This window comes from Nothoprocta perdicaria, unplaced genomic scaffold, assembly GCF_003342845.1.
Source record: "Nothoprocta perdicaria isolate Ctin4 unplaced genomic scaffold, notPer1 scaffold_6, whole genome shotgun sequence".
NCBI classification, from domain to species: domain Eukaryota; kingdom Metazoa; phylum Chordata; class Aves; order Tinamiformes; family Tinamidae; genus Nothoprocta; species Nothoprocta perdicaria.
The window spans coordinates 3,602,278-3,621,681 of record NW_020455865.1 but is presented as its reverse complement, the minus strand read 5'-3'; the positions used below and the strand labels follow the sequence as shown (position 1 = coordinate 3,621,681).

At 47.3% G+C, this 19,404-nt stretch overlaps 1 protein-coding gene across 1 annotated transcript in view; it reads left to right on the top strand.

The window, feature by feature from the left end:
• Positions 1 to 19,156, top strand: part of CFAP77 (cilia and flagella associated protein 77) — a 51,553-nt gene extending 32,397 nt beyond the window's left edge. Inside the window, exons 4-6 of the mRNA XM_026049570.1 lie at positions 8,435 to 8,537; positions 10,071 to 10,166; positions 19,034 to 19,156. Of these exons, the coding sequence (XP_025905355.1) occupies positions 8,435 to 8,537; positions 10,071 to 10,166; positions 19,034 to 19,156 (322 nt within the window). The remainder of the gene's footprint in view (positions 1 to 8,434; positions 8,538 to 10,070; positions 10,167 to 19,033) is intronic.
• Positions 19,157 to 19,404: the final 248 nt, after the last annotated feature.

The window sequence follows — 19,404 nt, the reverse complement described above, 5'->3', positions numbered from 1 at the left end:
CACCTGTGCCCCTCTCTATCCATTCCCCATGGGCATCTTCCAGGGGAGAGAAGCTACTCTACCTTTTTTGCTGATTCCCCCCCATTCCCACCCTCCCTCTTCCCCGAGAAATGTTTGCCACAGATCATGTGGCCAGCTTTGTTGTGAGAGTCATAAAAAGGACATTTTTCATCTCTCCTTTTTCCTGCTCGCGCTCCCTCTCTCGCTCGGTATCAGACAGAGATTTATTCCCTCCCTGATGCCTGTGGCATTCGGAGCTGGGAGGGGTCAGCGGAGGCACTGATGGGACAATAATAGATAACACGGTGGTTCCCCAGGGTCTTGTCCAGCTCCACAGCCTATCCATCAGCAGGCAGCGCTCGTGCCAAGGTCAGCGGTAACGAGGATGCGCTGGGGTCCCGGCCGCCCCCATGGGGCGTCCTCCAGTCAGGCGCCTCCGATTCGCGCTCCGGCGTGCGATCCGAGCGCTGCCGTGTGCGAGCCACGGCTCGCCAAGGAGAGAGCGGCCGCGCTCGCTGGGGAACACGCGCTTTGTGGCGCCCGCAGGTGCAGCTCGGCTGGTCCCAGCCCTCAGCGCCGGCGCAAACAGCTCTGTGGATTTTCTTTCAAGGCAAATCAGTCCTAGCAACCCCTCCTACAGGAGCCAAGCTCATCCAGGTAGGCGCTTTGTGCACAAGCCATCACATGCCGCAAGGTATTCACAGATTAAGGTTACTTCTGTCCTGGATCTCAGTGCCTGCCTCTTCTAGGTCCTTTCATTTTAAAACCCCCACACCCCGTGCATCCAACCTCCTCTTCTGCCCAACAACCTTCTTTTACAAAAGGGAGGATTCCATGCACTGCATGGGTAGATCTTTTTTTGGTACTCAAAATCTAAAGTGGCAGGGATTCTGCAAGCACCTGCAGTATCTTCTTTGGTATCAATAGAGCTTGGTACTCAGGTAATAGAGCTTGGTACTCGGGTGTATCTGGAAGTCTCAATAGATGTCCAGATCCATAATTAGCCTCCTAATCACCCTCTCTGAAGGGTGATTCCATGCTGAAAGTAGCAGACACTAAATAGTAATTTGGGGGAAACAAACGTACAGGTGCTGTCTCCATCTATAATACAGATTATATTGATTTGTATAAGGTCTCACAGGCAGTTTGAAGCAAAAAAAAAATCTCACCAGGGCACAAATCAGCAGCACAAGCACAGTGCTTTTCCCAAGCAAATGTTATGGCACCGTAGAGTACATGCTTAAGATGAACACAGGTTCCTTACCACAGCTTTTGGAGAAAAGCTCTTATTTTCCTCCATTTACTAAAGCAAGTTTCCCACTTGCTCCTTCCGTATGCTACAACATGTTCATGGACACAAGGAGCTGCACAGACGTGCTGTTTGTTCCCACCCAACACCTCTAGCTCCTCCGAACCCTGCGTGGCCATAACCCTGCCTCGGACACGTTGCCATCCTCTTGGCAGTCGGCCTGTAGGTTGGGCTGACCTTGGGCATGCTGGCAGGATTTCCCTGGCACTCTGTCATCCAGGCGGTTCCTGCCAGGTCCCCCTACCGTGTGCCTTCCCTTCAGCCATCCCTTACCTGAATTTCATATCCTACTTTCTTTCCAACTTCATCACCTCCTACCAATCCACCTCCCAGTCTCAAAAAGTGATCTTAGTATTTTGGCAGCTGCTTCATTGCATCACCATGGCAAACTCACCCTTCTAAGTATTTGGCCACTGCCCTCTCCTCATTTCAAACTGGTACAATTGACCAAAGGAATCAGTTATCCAGTACCTCCTTCTTGTCTTCATATCATCTGTAATTGTCCTGGAGCTCTGTCAACATGTGAAGCATTAAAGACCACTGAGACAACTGGAATATCAGCTATTTCTGCAGCTACTGCCTTTACCAAGTCACTGCTTCCCCCTTATCTTTTACCTCTGTCTGAAGAGCTCAATGCTCACACCCCTGCTTCCCAAGTGGCTTTTCCATCCAAAGTGTCCACAACATCTGCAAATAGCCAGAGCAAACCTTAGAAAGCTACCTAAGTGCTGCCTTGACATTTCCAGCCTCTTTGGCAGGAATGAAAGTGCCCTAGCAGGTCTGAGACTTGCAGAACATTTGGGATCATTAGTATATATCCCTGGGTAAAAAAAAAAAAAATACAAATAACTATAAAATGACTGCAAAAGTCAGTCAAAGAAACAGAGGATATTTAGTATTGGAAAATGGAAAAACTCCCTCCTTCATGTAATTTTGGATGCACAGAGAAGAATATTAGTTCTGGTTAAGCATAGATATTTACTTCAGTTTTAAGGCTTTTTTCTGACTGTTTCTCGCTGCGAGATTAAGAGGAAATAAACTGCCAAATCATGGTTTGGCAGAATGTTCAAATCCTGCGTGCCAGCCTCAAGGACAGCCCAAGCTAGGAACAGGAGTGTGCCGAAATTATTTATTTAGATCCGTTATTACCAGCTGCATAACGGAGCAGGAAGAAAAAGGAAAATTTGCCCCCGCCTCTCAGACACACTATCACTCTTTTACGAGGGCTTTAACTTTGGTGAGCAGGACTGGATGAAAATCACTACCAGTGATGTCAAATCACTTCTCACCAGTAGTGATTTCATCCTCACCTCCCCCAAACTTCTGCTTTTTCGGTTGGTACGATGAAAACCAAGATAGAGGAGAACAGCCCCAGAATCCTTTCTGTGAAAGCAAAGCTCTGCAGCTCTCATCGACAGCTTTTCAAGCAGAGTAATATTCCCACCCAGACAGAGAGAAAACAGCATGAACTCGAGGTCAGGGCAAAGAGCAACCTGCCCTTTGATTCAGTTTGCTGTGCTTTTTCTTTTCCATGCAATGAGCAGAGCACTCTCCCACCAGGAATTTTTGCATTTGGTGCAGGAGCTGCTCAGGCTCAGCCCTGGAGGGAGATCCCCAGGCTGGGATGGCTCTGTCCCATATTCACAACCTTCCCAAGTTTCTCTGAGCGTCAGAGCGGGGCTCCAATCAGTAAAGAAACGCGTTGAACACAAGTCTAAATAACCCACAACCAACTCAGCTAAATGTCTTCTCAAATCCTACAAAATATCAATGCTAATGAACAAATGCCAATTTGTTAAGCTATTTTTTAAATGGACAAAAAGTGGCCAGCTGGCTTTACTACACATATTTCCACATGTGCATTTAGGACTGTTGCAGACATACACCTCACGCTTAGCTTGGGAGGGAATAGTAAAGCAAATTGGTGCTCTTGTAACCATGTGTACTCCTAAGCACAGCTATGAGCACCGGATAAATCTTTTAAAGTGTGTGTTTACAATGGATTTTATTCTTTTTACTGTGCTATACATATGAGTCCTCTGAGCAAAATAACGGAGCCTCCGACACTTAGAAGAAGCCACTGCCTCATTGGCTGCCCACGGTGAAATAATTTATATTGTTATTTCCTCATCCGAATTACAAGGCTTGTATAGGAGAAATTCAGAAATTCAGAGCAATCAGGGCTTCAACAGACCCTGCAGTTGCCAAACAGGCAACAGACCCACACTTTCGATTGGGAGCTTTTCCAGCACAAAGACTGCAAAAAGAATTGGTCCCAGAGTGTTTCCCACCAATTTTTCTCTTGTTATTTTCTGCAGTGGTTAATGGAAAGCGAGGACAAGTGGAAATCATTTAAAAATGATCTTTCAGGGCCTCTCCATGGGTTTGTTGCCACAGCCTATTTAGAGTACCATAAAGCTGTAAGGGGCCTATAACTTTCCTGTGCAGCCCCCAAGCTTCTCGGGAAGATGAAGAGCCTCCGCATTTGCGCCCTGCTCCTTTCCCCACCTCTCCCTACGACACCCGTGCACACAGGGACTCCTAATTGAATTCACTCCAACCAAAGCGTTAACAAATTGCAAGTGACCTTTTTATACAGATCTCAAAGTCAAGAACTCACCACTGCCTCTCCGTCCCTCCTCTCCCCTTCGCTCTTATGCAAAACCCACAAACAATTAAACGAAATAACAAAGAAGCCCAGCGGCTCCTTCCTAATTAGCTGCAGGAGGCAACATTTGCGAGGGCAGCTAAGTGCTCCAATTACCTCGGCCCTCCTCGCTGCCCTTGTTAGAGCAGACAGGTCCACCAGCCAAAAGGGAACAATTAAGGGCGAGCGGAGCCGGGCGCTTTGCAGGGGGATGCGGGGACCGCGCAGGCTCCCGTGCCAGGGCCGGAGCTGCCGGCACACCCCGCGTTCCTGCTGGGCTACACGGAGACAAATTAAGAGGAGATGGATTGCTCCAGTCTACCTGCAGCAAGGGAGGAAGGGAGACAGTGTAGAGGTACAAGGGAGCCGTAATCAGAGTTTTCCTGCACTATAAACCCCGCTTCCAGGGCAGAGGCACCTGAATCTTAATGTCTCACTGCTGTGTGTGCTGGTAGCTCCCCTGAGCTGAATTGCAGCCCCCCCAGCTCACATTCTTTGCTGAAGAGGGGCTGTGCTGAGGAGTCGCAGGCACCAGAGATGCTGGAGAACAAGCTGGAAACAGCCCCCCTGCCTCTGCTGCCAGAACTAATCGCTTCAAATGAAGCCACCATCATTAGGCACTGGCAAAGGAAAAAAATACACTTGACATGGGCAGTTTTATCGTGGGACAAATCCATCCCATCACAAAGCCAATCCACGAAAACATGATGACATGGGGACCTCGGAGGGCTGGCTACTCCCTGGACTTGAAAGGCCCATAGGAAGACTCTGGCTATTCCACTGATCATCTTAGGCTGAAGGAAGCTAGCACAGACTAAAACCCAAAATAAAAAACAACCTTGAAACCTCATTTATCTTTTGGAGGCAGGATTAAAGTGCCAGGATGGCTGGTGGCACTTTGATACTATGCGATATCAGCACTATTGAAAAAGTGAGACCATCCATCTATTGCATAAGCACCCATGCAGCGCCAGATCCTGCTGCCAGTAAAACAACAGAGAAATTAGAGGGCTGAACGTGGTTCCTAGGAGCAGTTTTAAGCAACCCAAACAGCTGCAGAGCCACCAGGGAGCCTGTGCTCTGTGCAAATCTCTGCTCGCCCACTCCAAAGCTCGCGCTAACTAGCGACGGGAGACGGCACCGCAGGAGCCACAACCCACGGCAAGCAGCTTGCCCAGAGAGCCGAGGGTGGAGCTTTACCCTGAAATATTCACAAGCCAATAGGCTTCTGAATTATAAAAAAAACACAAGCATAAGCCAGCATTTAGCTCTTTTACAAGACAACTCAGCAATTAGATTCATCACCTCTTTTAAGCTGCCATAAAAGCTCTTCCTGAGCAAAGTTCTTCATATGCACTTCTGCCAAGTAGTTTTTGCTCAACTCGTATGTAAACCTTTGAAAAGAAGTTTGAGGGGAGACTGACAACCTTGAAACCTCAAGAGCAGCATGGCACTGATGGGTGCCGCTCTCATGGCTGGCTATTAGAGATAGATTTTAATTTAATTTTAACAAAATAGCTGTCTCCAGTGGAAGAAGCATCAAGAGCTAAATGAGGACCCGTCTTGAGCTGAATCTCGTTGAACAGATCTCAGCACTGTCATTGATTTTCTGGGAAGAAAAAAAATGCCTCTGGCTACTAAACCAAATTAGTAGTCACTGATGACCAATTATTTTGCCCCACTGTGAACGGAGAGGCGTACTAAAATTCCAGTTTGTCAGACCCAAGGCTCTGTTCTCAAACACCTTTCAACGCTCGTGTACCAAAAGCCCCTCAGATGGTTCTGACGCCTTTCCTGTTTTTGGCAAGTTCTCCTTCTCCAAAGTTTTAATGAGCTGCTGCTATGAGGATGGCCTGCCACAAAAGGAGCCCTCCCGCACTACGTGGAGCACTATTTGGCACGCTGCACAAATCACAGCTGTCAGAATTTATACACACATACACAAAAAAGTGTCAGCCTAATGTTTGCAAATTATAATTACCATTTCCCTTGCATGTCCCTAGTGCCTTCATTTTAGATAAATCCCAGCTCTGAGGTATCAGCTGCAAAGCACTGAAGTCTCACATTGAATGGAATAGATTTAACTGGTTTGTAGCTCATTTAGGGCCTACACTGTTTTATTTTAATATTGTTAATACTTTATTATACTTTTTAACATTGTTTTTACAGTAAAATAACCCATTAGAAGGCTGCAGCTTCTTCTCCAAGAGACTTCTGGCAGAATAGTGTACCACATTTTATAACCAAGTTAGCAGGTGCTTGTCATTTCAATTGAATGTAGGTCTAAATCTTGACTCTTAAAAGTAATTTATATAGAGAGTGTATTAAAGAGGCAGGAACTGTTTCAGGGATAATAGTTTTGAAAGTGTGCATAGATAAGCTTTAAAATATTTAAGAAATGTCAGCATTAGAAGTGACTCCAACTATCTGACTATAAAAGGAAGCAGCTGATTTTTTTTTTTTCCACAATTATAAATAATTTGTTACAGCCTATCAGAACTTCTTCCCTTTCCCTCTCTGTGGCAGGGTGCTTGTGCCAAAACAAGGAGATCTGAGTTCTTCCGAGCGAGATGGGTTTTAATGCACAATAGGCGATTGCAGGGGATGCTTCCCCCATCCCCACAGCACCCACAGAAAAAAGCAACAGCAAAATCCTCCCAGCTCAAAGCAGTGACATCAGGGCAGTCCCAAAAGGAAACAGCACATAAGGACAGGAGTGAACTGGTTAGGTCACACTACTGTGAGAGGAGAGTTTCCCATAGGTCAGCTGCAAAGGAGAAGACCTGGCATAGCACTAAAATGCACTAAAACGAGACCAAATCTTCCATCCATTCCAGTGGAATCTGCATTTGTCACAGAGAAGCTTTTCCACTGAATTTCCTTTGGCTTGAGGTGCTGGGGCAAACTTCCCTGTTATCCCCTCCTGTCTTCCCAACTTCCTCCATAGTTCTTCCAAAAGGGCCAAGAAAATCCAAATGAGGCATCACTTTCTACAGCCGCAGCAGCACCTGAGTGCCTAGCTAAGCACACAGCTTATTCCTGCTCGTTTCAAAGAGGTGGCTCATGCATGTATTATGCCAGGCATGCTTCTATACTTTGCTGGATCAGAACTTAAATGTGATTAATCACACAGCAGGGAAGAATCTGTGAAGAGCGTCAGCCCAAATGTGTCCTTTCAAGCATTTACTTACAAGCCAGCTGTGGACTAATCAGTCACCTATGGCTGGTCCATCAGAGATGGTAAAAGTCACCTCCACAGAGATGTAAGCACACATCCAGCTACCAAAAAATCAATAACCAAACACTCCCTGTAGCCTCAACACTGTCCTCCTTTCCTCCTTGCTCTCTGGGCACACCTGGAAAGCTTTTCCTTGGACAGCAAAGCCCCTGCACTTTGCAAGCAAACCTCTAGCATGGCCATTCCTACCCACAGCGATGCCAGTGCTGGCTGGGGTGTTTTCCACCAGTTTTACTGCCTATGGGGCTAGCAGTGGGATACAAGACACAGCCAAGATCCCTCTTGGAGTTGCCCCAAGGTGGGACTGGCTGAGGAAATAAGTTCATGTTAATGATAAGTTCATAAGCTCGCTGTATTTGTGACGCAGCTACCAAAATCTACACCATGCAATGAGACGGAAGACCCACCCAGGCACTAGAACTCCGCTTTTGTCAGGATTACCCTACAGTTTTGCCAAATCCTCTATTTCTTGTAAATAATTTGCCCTGCTGAGTGGCATGAAACACCAAACTGAAGGGGTAAGTGGCCGTGTCCCCTTGGACACTGGGTGCCTCCAGGTGACAGTGTGGAGCACAGCTGATTTGTAAGCAAAGCCTTGAAAAGCCCTGCAGGCTGTGATCTCCAAAACGGGAGGTCTGCAGAAGGATGTCTCCTCCACTATGAATGCCCCCTTGGGACATAGACGGCTGGATTGCCCATCTAGTATCATTAGAAAACATGACCATAGATTAGGCTGTTTTGAAGCATGTGGCGTGCAATAATTAAGTAATAAAAGTCACGGCAGGGGTGAAGGAACACGAAACAGAGGAGTTGCTATTTGCATATGCGCTGCTGGCATCCCCTGCCACTGTCAAAGATCCTTCAGATGGCTGAAAACTGGTGGCTACTGAACCCACATGGATTCCTGCTGAAAACCTGGAAGCAGCAGAACCAGCTCTCACTGTGGTCCAGTGAGGGACCCCTCCACAGAAACCCATCTGCTGGAGGAGGCCCAGGAGAAGCCCCAGACACTGACCAGGTCTGGACAGACAGGGAGAGCAGAGCCTTTCTGATATAGGAGCACATGCAGTTTTTGCTTCTAGGGTATCTACCTCTTGCTCTGGGCAGAGGAAGACTTTCCCACTGCAGGAGTTCATCCATGTTGCCACTAGTCGCATTTCCCACCAGGAGCAAAGAGGAAACAGCACGGAGAGGTAAAGATAGGCATTAATCTTGGAGATTATTGTTGTCTGTTTCCTAGGCCTCCCACTCCCTTTTTCGATCTCCTCCAACACAAGTACAAGGAGCTGTGGATGGAGCAGCAGAGAGCAACGACAGTGATCCAGCGAGAGGAAAAGAAAAAGGTGATAACTCCGAACCTCTGCTTTCCCTTCCCTTTCCCCAGGCAGACAGAGCACTGCCACCTGGCCCAAGCACCACAGCGGCTCCCACGTCTCCTGGGCACAGGGAGAGAGCTCAGCTGGGAAATCATTTTCCCTGCCTGCTAGAAGGCTGGCAAAGCCGAACTAAAAGATCAGCTGCTTCGAGCCAAGATGAGCCTGGCTCTGGCCAGAGCACATCCAGCTGAGCAATGGTGTGGGAGCAAAGACCAGATGTGCAAATCTCAGTGTGTGCCTCAAAGTGACCTAGAGATAAAAGGAAACTTTTTTCTTTTTATATATATATGTAAAAGATTCCTTTCTAGGGATATACCCAAGAGACAAGACTTATTGAGCTATCATTAAGCATCTACATCGATATGTCTCTAGTTTCCACGTACGCAGCTAAACACCTTATAGCAATAAAAAACACAGGCTATAATTCTCATTTTCACCCACACCTCTTTGCTCTGCAACAATACTAGAAGTCCCTGCCATAATAAGGAATTAAAGCTTCAAATTATCTTAGGCATTTCATGTTATCCTCACTGCAGGAACCCCACAGACATTCCTTAGGAGAGCATCCTAAGTGCAAGCAGCAAGTGTTCAAAGGGCCAACACCAGCCCTGATCACCGCGTGGCTGCTGCTGGCACCCGAGCAGTTGTTAGAGGGAGACTCAGTGCCATTAAACATAGTGCTATTGTAATAACATTTAAAAGCAGCCAACGACAGGTTTATTAGTTAATGGCTCAAAGAAGAGTTGAGCTAATATGGTAATGACCAATTTCAATGGGCTTTCTGCCATCACAAAGTATGCTTTATAGTTGAAGAGCAAGAATACAGTGTTCTTAATTAGCAGCTGTTTTATGAATGCACGAGACTAGGATGTTGTGAAAATGCGAGCCTACCTGATCTATTAATGACTGATGCCTTTAATAACTAAGGTCCCTCCATCAACTTCTGAAGCTGCAGCCACCAATTACTGAATTAAACAGAGCTCCCTACTACATCACACAGCGAAACAGATCCCCCAGGGCTGCACAAGTTGGCCAAAATAGTCACCCAGTACCTGCACTGGCTCCTGCTGGGACTATGAACCACTGCAACCTGCAATTAGGCAGGAGATCAAGACTAAGTGGAAAACTGGGAAGTTTTCTCCACAGTGGGGGCAGCAGGAAGGACTTCCAGATTGGTGACCCCTTGCTCCAGCTTGAACCAGGACTTTCTGTGGGCAGCAAAAACCTCACTGCAATATCAAGCAGACTTGCTGATAGCAGGGGGGTGTCCGTGCTTCCCTCATCACTGTTCTAGATATCAGCATTAGCTACAGGGATATGAAGGATGACCCAGATCAGGTAAGAATCAGCATCACATTTTCCCTAAGGGGACCGATGATCACTAGCGTGTCAAACTGACTTTTTGTCCGACTCATCTTGGTGTCGTTATGTTGCACGGCCCTAGCCTGATGGATAGGGCTGGGTGGCCATTTCAGACCTTTCTCGTTTATCTTGTTACAGAAAAGCAAACCTTATGAAACTCGCACCACGCTTCTCCGAAAATACCCACTACCTGAAAAAGAGGAGTCCTTCTGGCACTTGCCGCGCTTGGACAAGGTAAGGAGCTTCTCCAAATGTGGGGCTACGTTCTAACCTTGTCCACATGCCCTGTTTACACCCTTAACACACAATGAAGATAGACACAAGGCTCTTGCTCAGAGCTCACTGTACAAGACAGCCTGCAATGCTCCTGCACTGGACATATTCAAACATCACTGGATGGATTCAACTGAAAATCATTTAAACATGAACATCCTAAGATCTCCAGAAAGCCAACAGTCTTGATGCTTCTCTAAACAACCTGCTTTACAAAATTATGAGACCAAGCAAAGGGTTTAGCCAGGTTACAAATGGATGTGACACTTCCTTAAATTGATCCAGATGAAAGTCCAAGTGAAGGTTTCTTGTTCTAGAAGCAAAGTCTAAACAACACCCTGGATTCACCTGTGCATCCTGCTGGACTCTGAGGCACTTGTTTGAATCCTGGTAGCTTTTTGTGTGGTGTAAATTGCAGGAAAACTTCAAGTGAAGAGCTAGGGGGCATTTTAGGAAGGAAGGGAAAAGCATTAGGCAGGAAGAACAGAAAGGAGACACCGGGATATCTGAGCACACTGAAGCCCCGCAGGGAGTTTACATGGCCAGAATCATATCTGGCATTGATAGATACCACTGCAAAGAGCCTCCCTGCCTTCACCCAGGCCCTTGTTCTGATGGGATTACTTTTTTCACCATAGTGTTGATTTTTAACTGTAGTTTAAAACAAGAGACCGCTTGCGACTTCCTGAAGCTAATGTACTTGAACAAGTTGGAGAGTTTTGACCAAGAAATGTGGTTTTTTTGCACCACCTTGATGTATTCTTCTTATGTCCTGTCTAAGACTGTCCGATTAGCATATGTCAGTAATCATTTATCCCAGCTGCCTGTCAGCGCAGAGCTGCTGCTGCGGCTGGTGTCAGGGAAGAAACATGACCGATCGCTGTTAAACAGATTGTGCAAGTCACACGAGATCCTGGGGCAAGCCTCCTCTTTAGAGCTCCTCTCACCCCAGACCTTTCCATCACTATTCATTTTTCAGCCTCGGTTTTGCTTCTCCGCGCTTCCCTTTGTTTCTTCAGCAATTGCATTTGGGTTCTTCCCCATCTGCAGGTCTTAAGCCCAGCTCCTGAGTCCTCCTCTCTCCTCCCAGCCTTTCCCCCTTCCTCTCTCTTCTCTTCCTCCTCAGGAGCAGCTAGGGCAGGAGGGACAGCTCATTTGCTTATTTTCCTCCTCTTCCTCATTACATTAACCTGAGATTTTGGCCTTGCCCCAGATGCAGATTTAATAGATACAGCCCATATTAGAGCTTGGATCAAGAAATTTATTGCTCAGTTGAGTTTCAGAGCATGACTTCCAAGGAAAATTAAATATTCTTGTGCATCCATAGATGTTTACCCTGTTAAAAGCAATAACCAGCTAAGGAAAGGTGATGTTTCACAAGCCACTCAATAGCCTCCAAGCTATTAATTCATCTGTCTCTCTATCAGTTTGGGTCCTGAATAGGCAGTGATGGAACAGCCTTGCAAGACAATAAATTGATCCAACCCTTCCACCAAGCACAGGCAGACTGGAGAAGTCACTCCATTATACTCAAGTGCGACAATAAAAAGCAGCTCTCTGAGGTCAGGAATTCTGTTCTTGCAGGGTTTTTACCCTCAAAACCCCTTTCACAGGCACTTCCTTGCCAGAAACCTTACAACTTCAAAATGATCCCATTGCCTGGGCAGGACAGATTATCACAGTACCAGAGTGAGTCTCAGGCCCTCTTCTTTCATCCAGTAGACACACCGAAGGCCAGGAGAAGATTTGAATAGTACCAGGTTACACATGAAGTGGCAGAGAGCTGCATGTAGGTGTTCACAAGGGAGCTGCTTTGAATTACAGGGCTCCTTAAAGGAGCTCCTCTTTCTCCAGCTCCCCACTATGCCTGCCAGGCTTCCCCATCACCACCAAAACCAGACATCTCTATTACTAAAGTCTGACAAGTCCAGAAAAAATCTGATTTTTCTCTACTAGAAGCCCATCCATCCTGGAAGTTCCTCTGGTGGCAGGGATCGTAGAATGATATTAGAGAAAAGCTGGACCTCTCAGTCCAGGCAACAAGGTGTGGACTAGAACAAATATTTTCAGTTTTCGGGATAGCCAGCAGTAAAAGGAGATTTTATTCCTCTAGGCCAATACAAAAATCAGGAAGGAGAATTTGCTCTAGTTTTTTCCTCAACCCTTCACATACAGCTGCAAAAACTGGGCTTGCTTATCCTCACTGACTCTTAAACTGGACTTTCTACTAGTGCCAGCCATACCCTGGCATCCTGTATGGGCTTGTAGTGGAAGCCAAAGAGAAGAAAACAAAGGCACTTTGCCCTCCCCACTAATTGCCTCTGCCTTCTCTCCGCATTGCCAGGGCAGCGTGACATTACATAGTCATTCAGTCGCTAAAGTATGGACAAATTGACTATATTTTCATTTGGATTTAGGTTTCAGCCCCAATGCTTTAGAATAATAGCCCACGCTATTAAGCTAACCGTGTGATTTACAGGCTCTCCCACGCCGGGCAATCGCTTCTGCTCCGCGTCTCGCTCTGGAAGACTAACCTTGCACGAGGTCTCCTGGGCCCCCCGGCTTGCCGAGACGAGCGGGTCACGGGGAGCCCGTCACGTCCTCGCAAGCGCTTCATTAGTGAAAGTTGCTGAATGGAAGTATTTTATTTTACTGTTTCACAAAGCCCAGGGCTTAACCCCTTCCTCACTTCAGGGAGGATTTCCCACTGCCCTCCCCTTTCTTCGACACTCCCAAGAAGGTCTCTCACCTCAAGAAAACCTCTACCCTGCTGTCTGCAGTGTGGTGAGGCCTGGGCACAGGTTTTCCCAGCAGAGCTCGGGCTTTGCACCAGGTCCTCCCTAGGAGGGGAGGCAGCCCCAGGTTAACCGGGTACCAGAAGAGCCAGAGCTCCATCAGGTCAGCCCAGAACGGGAGCACACTTTGGTTGGAGCACCTCACAGCAGTGAGGAAGGACAGAATCTGCCCCGTGCATCAGAACCTCAACCTACACCATGTGTCACTGACACATTGAGTTTTTTTCCTCCTCCTTTGCTCATTAGAGAATTCCATCTCACACACACACTCCAGGAAGCTTTCCAGGGAGAAATGTTCTTGTTTACTTGACCAAACAGAAGGAGGAAAGAAAATGCAGCAACTTTGGACAACACTTTTGTCAACACGCGCTGTCTTCCCGAGCAGATGAAACGAGCTGCGCTCGATGCACGATATGAATAAGCGATAAGCAATTGACGAGCAAGTGTTCGGGTACCTTGGCAAAAGACTTAATTTGCAACCTGGCACAAAATCAAAGGCTCTGTCAACGCATGAGCGGCTCTCCCGCGTACGCCTTGCATTACCTGGGAAAGCTCTGTCAGGTAAATTTCCAGTGAAAGTAATTAGAGGAATCCCCACTGTATAAACTTTGCAGCAAAATTCTGGGCTCCGGAATTTGATTCTCACCAGGGATCCGATATCTGCGTGCAGCCTGATCCTTCATCAGAATTAACAGTTGAGGTTTAACACACACACAAAAATGTTCTGCATTTTTTTTTAATGCCTTACCTCTATTTTTTGTCTAAAGAGCCAAACTGACAAGCACAGCTCATGTAATCTTGCAATTGTTGTCTTGTCAGAAAAGCCATAGACTGTGCTTAAATAACCCATGTTTGATAGGCACAGCACACAGTGGGCTAGATTTTCAGCTACAGTGTTTATCCTCACAGGTTTCAAGAGGACAGAAAAACTTCGTGTGGGTGGAACTGTATAAAACTTGTCTCCCGAGGCCTAGAGAGCCTTTAAAAACTAAAGCCACGAGTAGGAGAGCTTTCCATCACTCTGGTACTATCAAACCTTGCTTCAACTGGAGTTTTAGCTGCCCAAAGTGTCAGCATCACCTCATGGAAGATCAATGGCCTAAATGAAATTAATTGGCAGGTCCCAGTCCAGTAATAACGATCCAAAAAACACAATTTGCCTTAATTGATGTCCAGCTTACAATAAACACAACATGAAAAGAAAATGTAACATTATGCAAGGTGCTATCAGGCAGCAGAGACCCAGCTACCTTCAAGCCCAAAATCTCCTCAACTCTGCTGGGACAACAGGGGAGATCTACCCTCCCACATTGCAGCCACCCTCTAATTAATGCAGGCTCCAATCTCCAGCACTATAGGATGATTCACGATGGAAAGGACCTTTGGAGATCATTTGGTCTAAATTGTCTGAAGAAAAACAGGCTTCTCTTGTTTTGCTTAGGAGCCCAAACATCCAGCAGCATCCACTGCTCACACCACAGCAAGGCATTTCCATGGTCCAGCCCTTCCCAGGGCTTCTTTGCAGATATCTAGACCACCTAGAGGCCTCTCTACTGTGCTTTTCCCATCCTCTCCCATCCTCAGTCCATCCTTCCATCTAGTTAACATGTCAGCCCATCAGGCACTCTTGGCATTTCTCACTGTTGTCCAGCACCTGATGAGCGACACCAGGAAAACAGAGCATAAATAGGTCCAAAAGGATAAGAGACATTCACTTCTGGCCCTCAAATGAAAACACCAGTGTTGGACCCCAAATCCATGCAAGCTCATCACTGGCAGCACTGGTGTGATGAACCAAAAGGGTCCAAGTCAGGGCTCAGAAGAGCCCACAGTGCTTCCCCACGCAGCCTCCCCTTTACAGTAGGGTAAAACCACCCAGGCCAGCTCATCCAGATGATCCTCACTGTCCTTTCATCACCTCCTGATGTTTTCTACACAGTTTCAAAGTATTTTTTAAACAGACTCAGTGTTTCCTTCACAACTCATTCAGCAGAGACACCAGACACTACAGTGTTACCTGGAGAAACCCTCCTGTCTGACACAAAAAGGGACCAGATTCAGGTCTCAAAGAAACCCCAGCTGGAAAAGTTACTAGCTTGGGTCTGATCTCGCCACATTTGTTGGAGCAACATGGCTGGGTTATGGCTTGAACACAAATTCTCCTTCATTCACCCTAATACCCCGTCCAAGCAACCAGTGAATTTCAGGACTATGACCCTTACTTTCAAAGAGCTAAAACACCCAATCCAACATGAGATCCCAATGAGCACACAGTAGTCAAAAAAATATGTATATATCTCATTGAGGACTTTTGGATATCATCCTGCTTCTAAAGCAAACAAGGACCATCCACCCCTCTTTGTCCTGCCGCTTCCTGATGTCCTCAGAGCGGGCAAGGGTGGGAAGAGCCAAGAGGCTCCGTTTGTTCATGAGGCTACGCAAGCACCAAGAAAAGTCTCAGGGTTTGCAACTCAACTAATGCAACACCTCAGCGCGCAGCTCGCCTTGGACAGCGTAACGTATGTTTTAAAAATACCTCCCTCCAACTTGTCATGGCATTTGTTGACAACCCTATTGAAAGCGGCTCTCGATGCAGCCGCAGAGGATCTTTCAGCACCTCTTTCTCTTTCCTAGACAGTTTTTGAAAGGGAGGGGAGAGGGGGGGAAAGGGAAAAAAAAGCCATCAATACAGGGGGAAAAAGGCATCAGCAGCCAACATCGGCTGATGAAGCGCCTCACCTGGGCCCCCAGCGCACCGCCTCCAATTAAATCAAAATGGTTTGTTTTTAATGGTCTTTTACACTGACAAGTGGGCTATCATTCCAGGCCTAGATAGCTGTCAGGGAGCCGAGGCAAATCCTCCGTTGATAATGCCCAATGCTTCCAATTAGGAGCCGAGGCCGCTCCTGGCGCACTAACGATTCCCCAGCCTCCCCCTAGGCCCCTTCGGCGCTGGCTGTTTCGTCTTCCCTCTTCCTCCGCCGCAAATTACTGACACAAAACGGAGGCGCCCTGGTGCCTCCTCACCACGCCAGGCCCCGGCCCTGTTGGATTTAATGAGGCGATGGAAGTTTTTTGCGGCTCTTTCGCTAAATTCTTTTCTTGTTTGACAGCTGCTTGAGTGTTGACCTTATAAAAGATTTAGTGTTTCTCATTATTTTCTGTCAAGCTTTACAAGCGAGGGCTTCGCGGAAATCATTTGCATCCCCGATGCGCGGGCGCGTGGTCTGGTCTGCGCGGGGACGCGCGGTGCAGGTAGGTGAGCATGTGTGTGGGCGCCCAGCTCCTCTCTCATGTATTTCACCCCAAAAATCTGCAAGCTTGACAGTGGTTTGTGCTCTTTAGGAGGGGGAAAGCATGGGAGAGGACTTAAGGGCCTGGATTTGTAAGACTCCTGCAAATGAGGGAGGTTTGGAAGGAAGAACAGAGATTGGTTTCCCATCAAGAGAGCTCAAGAAAGGGTTTTGTCACCCACCCAAGGGATTCAGTCAAATGGATGGTGGAAAAACAAGGCTGAGGCTCAAGGAAGCTTGTTGTTAAGGTGAAAAATCATGTGAGGAGGGAAACCTCCTGGGCAGGCACTTGGAGCAGAGCAGCCAAAGCAGCAGCATCTTCATGCAGGTCTTCCCCAGCAGGAGGAAGGCCTGACACTGCTTCGTATTTGTCTGGGTCCTTTTAATGGGCTCATTCCAGCACCTCCCACAAGCCATAGCAAGCCATTTCATTCAACTTTAGCAATTAAAACTTCTGCCCTTCCCAAAGCTGCTCATTCACCTTTGAAGGAGCCAGCCCTACCCGCCACCCAAGGGTGCTCAGAGCACAGAGCAGATGCTGAACACAGCTTCAACACCAGCAAGCCTAAGAGCAATAGCACCTACAGGGCACCCATCGCAGGGCTCCATATGCCCTGCTGCCCACACACTTGGCCCAACTGTACCAGCTGGGATCTGCCTTTTCTACACCAGCTTTGCCTTTTTGCATCTCTCAATTCATTAGTCCTCCATTAACACACCTGCCTCTGCTCGCAGCAAGCATGTCATTGTACTAATGCTTTGCCAGGGATCCTTTTCATTCTTCCAATCTCAGGCATAACCCTAACCAAGTAACCAAAACAAAGTAGCCCCCAAGTATTTACTTTACTTTAGAAGTCCTTCCGACTGCTTGAACTTGTCTTTCTGAACTGCTTGAAGCAAAGGCTGATGTAACATCCCAACTGCAGGAACATCCCACAGTTTAACTCGGAAGTAAAAGAGACAATGAACAACAACTAAATATTACTTGAAATGTAATGAAAACAGTTACAGCTACCCCGTCCTGCAAGGAAAACAACCAAACTTTCCCCAGGAAGCGTATCCCTGTCCTTGAAGGCTACAGCTCCAATACTCCAGATCTGATCCAGACAAAACCCTGCCATAACAGTTCAACAGATCACAGTAATGATAAAGATCATCAGCTGTCTCTAGAGAAAGTACCTTTGGGTTCATCATTTAGAATATGAATTAGAAGAATCGGAGATGAGGATCCATCACTCTGGCATTGGCTTCTTACACCAGTCTCTGTCATATTAAGACCTTTGACCCAAGGACACCCTTATCTTGACTCTAATTACCAGCCTGGGACTAATCCATACTTTTCAGGTGTCCCTCATTATGAGGGGGCACCTCATTTTTTAAAGCAGCACTTGTCCCCTGTCCCACACCTGGTGCTCCCCACTTGCTCTCAGCTGTGGCATCACTCACAGCTTTGTCAAGGGCTCGGGTAATTTTCATTGCAGCCACATGTTCCTCAGTGCAGATCAGGGTGTCATTTCTCACCTGGGAGCTTTGGACCAAGCCTGGAATGAATCAGCTGCTGGGTTCTTCCCCCATGGCTTCAACTCAATCCAATGCAGGAATTTCATCCTGCCCAGCTCCGAACACCACTGGGCAGGAAAATGCAATAGAGAGGCGGCTGTCCTGAGGTTCAGGGGGGTGGATTTTTCCAGGAAACCCAGCTCTTCCTCCACACAAATCAGGGGGGAAAACTCCTGCATCTTTAATGGCAGGTCAGAGTCAGCCCTGCTGGGGGATTCTCCCTGCTGACTCCTCCAGAAATTGCCCCTCTCTTTAGGCAGCCTTTGCTTCTGCCTCCCACACGGTTCTCTCTCCAACAGGGGTTATGTCACTGCTACTGCTTGTGGGAAAGCAAGAGCAGCCAAAAACAGCTGTCTGGAGTTAGGCACTCAAATGTATATTTAAGCACCTGAACGCCTTCCTCCAGAGAGGGGGAATAGCTAAATATGCTTTGTTTGTCTTGATTAATGAGATCACTAGCAAGCTTTTCAGGGCAAAGACTGCTGTGTATTTTTACATATGCAAAGCCGGGCTGACATCCATCCTGCTTGAGCAGGGTGGGGGAAGGAGGGAACGCTGCACATCCACACAAAGCAGATGTGGAGCACAAGGGATTGAGCAGGGGCAGGAAAAGCCTCTTCCCTCCCCACTCCCAATAAACCTGCTCCATATGTAAAGACACACTCACATATTCTGCACAAGCCCAGGGCTCCAGGGACCTCATTCCACCAAGGGACCTTCCCCAGGAATTTATTTTATCCCTTTCCCAGCTCATACACAGCTCCCAGGATAGAGGCTGCTCGTGTATTTGTTGGGGAAGCCTCTTTTGGGGCTGGGAACACTTTCCATGACCTGCCCATCAGCTCAGAGCTCTGCCTGGCTATCTCAGACACACACACAGCTGAGGAAAACAAATATTTCAGGGCCTATCTTAAGGCATGTCAGCATTTGAAAATGTCAGATAACCAACAAATCATAGCAGGACTCCAGGATCTTGTTCCTGGGACAGAATAAGATTACACCCTGAAGTCAATCGAGAAAATCAGCTCCTCATTTTAAATGTGTTCAATGAGTTTAACTGTACCAGCTGCAGGAATGTTTCCGAAACAGACAAAAATTGCACTAAACTGTTCCCCGTTTGTGCTATTTTCTTAGGCCTGCTCCTCACTGTAACCAAACCTGTCTGCTCCTTTCGTTGCAGATTGGTCCTCACCTCAGCACCTTCCCAGACAGCGAGGCTCGCAGAAAGGCCTTTAGTGCCTATCGCTCAGAAATGCCTGTGAGATGCGGCCCCCTGCACCAGGGCATCTACATCACGAGCTGAGGACTCGGCCACAGCAGCCTGCTGTGCAACACAGCCTTTAGGCACCGCTAATACCTGTGGAGGATAGTATTTTTGCTCAGTTGGAAGGTTATTCTCATATTTATGTAGCCAAATAAATTGCAAATACATGAAAGAAAAGGGTTCTGGCTCAGACTGTTCGCTGCTTTGTGTCAGGTGCAGAGCAGCACTTCATCCCCCCATCACCTCAAATCTCATCGCATTCAAGATATCAACACTCAGACCCCTGC